The sequence below is a fragment of the Chrysemys picta genome, chromosome 1 (genome assembly GCF_011386835.1).
Source record: "Chrysemys picta bellii isolate R12L10 chromosome 1, ASM1138683v2, whole genome shotgun sequence".
NCBI classification, from domain to species: Eukaryota; Metazoa; Chordata; order Testudines; family Emydidae; genus Chrysemys; species Chrysemys picta.
Genome location: NC_088791.1, coordinates 36,546,908 through 36,550,695, shown reverse-complemented (window position 1 = coordinate 36,550,695; position 3,788 = coordinate 36,546,908). Strand labels below are relative to the sequence as shown.

The following is a 3,788-nucleotide window of genomic DNA, read 5'->3' as shown; positions in this document are numbered from 1 at the left end:
ATTGCCTTTGTCATAACTGAGCACCTTGATGTATTGATGCAAAATTAATGACATGATAATACAAGAATCTCATCTCCACTCTCCTCTTTCTTTGGCTACTGGGAGAAAGGGGCATTTATCTTACTTCTCTCATGTCCCCAACAAGCATGGATTTCCCCTCTTTGAGTCTCACTTCTTCTTGATACAGGAGTCAGAGTTTTCAAACTTAAATATGGGGCTCCTAAGCAACAACAATTCTTCACTTTTCCTCCCCACCCAACAGCTCAAGTACTTCTGGTCCATTTAGCCTAATATGTCAGGCCTGGTCTACACTAGGCGTTTATGTCGAAGTTAGCGCCGTTACATCGAATTAACCCTGCACCCGTCCACACTGCGATGCTATTTAGTTCGACATAGAGGTCTCTTTAATTCGACTTCTGTACTCCTCCCCGACGAGGGGAGTAGCGCTAAATTCGACATGGCCATGTCGAATTAGGCTAGGTGTGGATGGAAATCGACGCTAATAGCTCCGGGAGCTATCCCACAGTGCACCACTCTGTTGACGCTCTGGACAGCAGTGCGAGCTCGGATGCTCTGACCAGCCACACAGGAAAAGCCCCGGGAAAATTTGAATTACAATTCCTTTTCCTGTCTGGCCAGTTTGAATCTCATTTCCTGTCTGGACATCGTGGCGAGCACAGCAGCACTGGCAACGATGCAGAGCTCTCCAGCAGTGATGGCCGTGCAGTCTGTGAATAGAAAGAGAGCCCCAGCATGGACTGATCGTGAAGTCTTGGATCTCATCGCTGTGTGGGGCGATGAGTCCGTGCTTTCTGAGCTGCGATCCAAAAGAAGGAATGCAAAGATCTACGAGAAGATCTCTAAAGACATGGCAGAGAGAGGATACAGCCGGGATGCAACGCAGTGCCGCGTGAAAATCAAGGAGCTGAGACAAGGCTACCAGAAGACCAAAGAGGCAAACGGACGCTCCGGATCCCATCCCCAGACATCCCGTTTCTACGAGGCACTGCATTCCATCCTCGGTGAGGCCGCCACCACTACCCCACCAGTGACCGTGGACTCTGAGGATGGGATACTGTCCACGGCCGGTTCCTCGGACATGTTAGGGGACGGGGAAGATGAGGAAGGAGATGAGGAGGGCGAGGCAGTCGGCAGCTCTCACAACGCTGATTTCCCCGACAGCCAGGATCTCTTCATCACCCTTACAGAGATCCCCTACGAAGCGTCCCCAGCCGTTACCCCGGACACAGAATCTGGTGAAGGATCAGCCAGTAAGTGTTGTAAACATCTAAACATTTATTTTTAACAAAACAGGAATATTAACAATTAAAAGAATGGGTTGTTCATGATTAGTGTGCCCTAGGCGCTTAACGGTTTAGTAAGGGGCAGTGCAAGTTTTGAAAAGAAATCTAGCAATGTCCGGTTTTCAGTGATTGTCCTGCACAAGCCGCTCTACTGTTTATTCCCTGCTACTGCAGCTACAGTAAAATGCGGTCTATGTGTCCGGGGATAGAGCAGTAATCCTCCTGGGACATCTCGATGAAGCTCTCCTGGAGGTAACTTGAAAGCCGTTGCATGAGGTTCTTGGGGAGAGCGGCCTTATTGGGTCCTCCGAAGTACGACACGTTGCCGCGCCACGAGATTATCAAGTACTCCGGGATCATTGCTCTGCACAGCAGGGCGGCATACGGCCCTGGTCTTTGGAGGCTTTCCCGGAGCATTCTCTCTTTGTCGCTCTCGGAGATCCTCATCAGGGTGATGTCAGCCATGGTGACCTGCTTTTAATTAGGTAGGGGAATGTTAGTGTTGGGACTGCTTTCCCGTTCCTTTACAGAACTGTAACCGCTGGTTTGCAGCCACGCGGTGGAGGCGGGAGAGGGGCAGCCGAAAGGGATCGTTCCCGGGGACAGCCGCGAGGGGGTGGGACAGGGGCAGAGTTCCCGCTTGCCGGATTGCTGGCAGCAGGGACTGACATTGATTTAAATGTGAAATGAGGCCAGTGGTAATATAAAAGTTTTAAACTGCCACAAGTGTACGGCTTACCATGTCTGCCTGCAACAGAAATTCCGTTGTGCTGCCTCGCTTCTCAAATGTGCTGTTCAAGACCCCAGGCACTGAATGCGAAGGCCGAGAATTCGACCTTGTGCTGAGTGCGCATGTGAAAGGTGCTGTGCATGGTCTTGTTCACAGAGAAAGACTATGTTCTTTGTTCACAACTACATTTATCTTTCTTAGGAATTCACTCCCTTTTTCCCATTTCCACAGCCCCGTCTGCGACTGTCTCACAACCTAGCCTGGAATCACACTCCCAGAGGCTAGCGCGGATTAGGCGTAGGAAGAAGAGGACACGGGAGGACATGTTCTCTGAGCTTATGGCCTGTTCCCAAGCCCAGGCAGCACAGCAGACCCAGTGGCGGGAGAACTTGACCCGAATGCACCAAGCCAACATGGATCGGGAGGAGAGGTGGCGGCAGGAAGACCAGCAGGCGACTCAAACGCTGCTTGGACTACTGAGGGAGCAAACGGACACGCTCCGGCGCCTTGTGGATGTTCTGCAGGAACGGAGGCAGGAGGACAGAGCCCCGCTGCAGTCCATCTGTAACCGCCCTCCCCCGCCACCAAGTCCCATACCCACCTCACCCAAAGTGCAAAGAAGGAGAGGCGGCAGAGTCCCTGCTAACTCTCACTCCACCCCTGCAGAGAGCTCTAGTAGCAGAAGGCTCTCATTTCCCAAAATTTGAAAAGTTCTTTCCTTCCCGCCTGACAGAAGCCCACGTCCAAGTTTCACCTCCCAATGCAATGTGTAGTTGCTAATAAAAAACACGTTTCTGTTAATTACTGTTTCAATCATGTTCTTTTGGAGGAGGAGGGGAAAGGGGGTTGGTAATTGGACAGGACAGTCTCCTTTGGCAGGGTACATAGTCGGGGGCAGGCACAGCAGCAGGGCACATACACAGTGCAGTGATGCAGTGACTAGTTACCCCGGTTAGTCTGGGAGGTTGTTTTCATGTTATGTTGGGGGGGGGGGTTGCTCTGTGACTTTGTGGCGGGGGAGGGCAGTTACAGATCTTGAGCGCCGGTCCTTAGGCAGGATCACAGAGCCACACAGCAGGGGATCTGTAACCGTCCTCCCCCTGCCACAAAGTCAAATAGACCCCCCATACACACAGTCCCGATCAGGAGGGGTGACAGGCTCCGTTGAAACAAGCATCCCACCGCAGCGGAGCCTGTCAATCCTTGAGTTTAGAAGCTGCATTCGCGTCACAACACTACACCCGCTCCGCACCACAGTCTGCGTCCCAGTTTTAAAAAATTCCCGCGAAAACAGTATTAAAGAAAACGGTGTGCTTTAACAAAGTAGAACTATTTTTATTTCGACACGTGTGTTGGAGGGGGGGTGAAGGGGGTATGTAACTGGATAGGATAGTCAACATTACCTGGGTAAAGAAACGGGGGCAGGTTTAGCTTCTCAGTACACAAACTATAAAGTCACAGGTTACCCTGCTCACTCAGGAACTTTGCTTTCAAAGCCTCCCGGATGCACAGCGCGTCCCGCTGGTCTCTTCTAATCGCCCGGCTGTCTGGCTGTGAGTAATCACCAGCCAGGCTATTTTCCTCAACCTCCCACCCCGCCATAAAGGTCTCCCCCTTGCTCTCACAGAGATTGTGGAGCACACAGCAAGCTGCTATAACAATGGGGATATTGGTTTCGCTGAGATCACAGCGAGTCAGCAAGCTTCTCCATCTCCCCTTGAGACGGCCAAAAGCACACTCCACCACCATTCTGC

General features: G+C 51.7%; 1 protein-coding gene across 1 annotated transcript; it reads left to right on the top strand.

Moving 5' to 3' along the window:
- Positions 1-298: 298 nt before the first annotated feature.
- On the top strand, positions 299-2,835 carry LOC135973156 (uncharacterized). Its single transcript, XM_065554878.1, has 2 exons — positions 299-1,271; positions 2,266-2,835. Exons 1-2 carry the CDS (start codon positions 695-697, stop codon positions 2,739-2,741), a joined length of 1,053 nt encoding a protein of 350 aa, XP_065410950.1. The 5' UTR covers positions 299-694; the 3' UTR covers positions 2,742-2,835.
- The last annotated feature ends 953 nt before the right edge of the window (positions 2,836-3,788 follow it).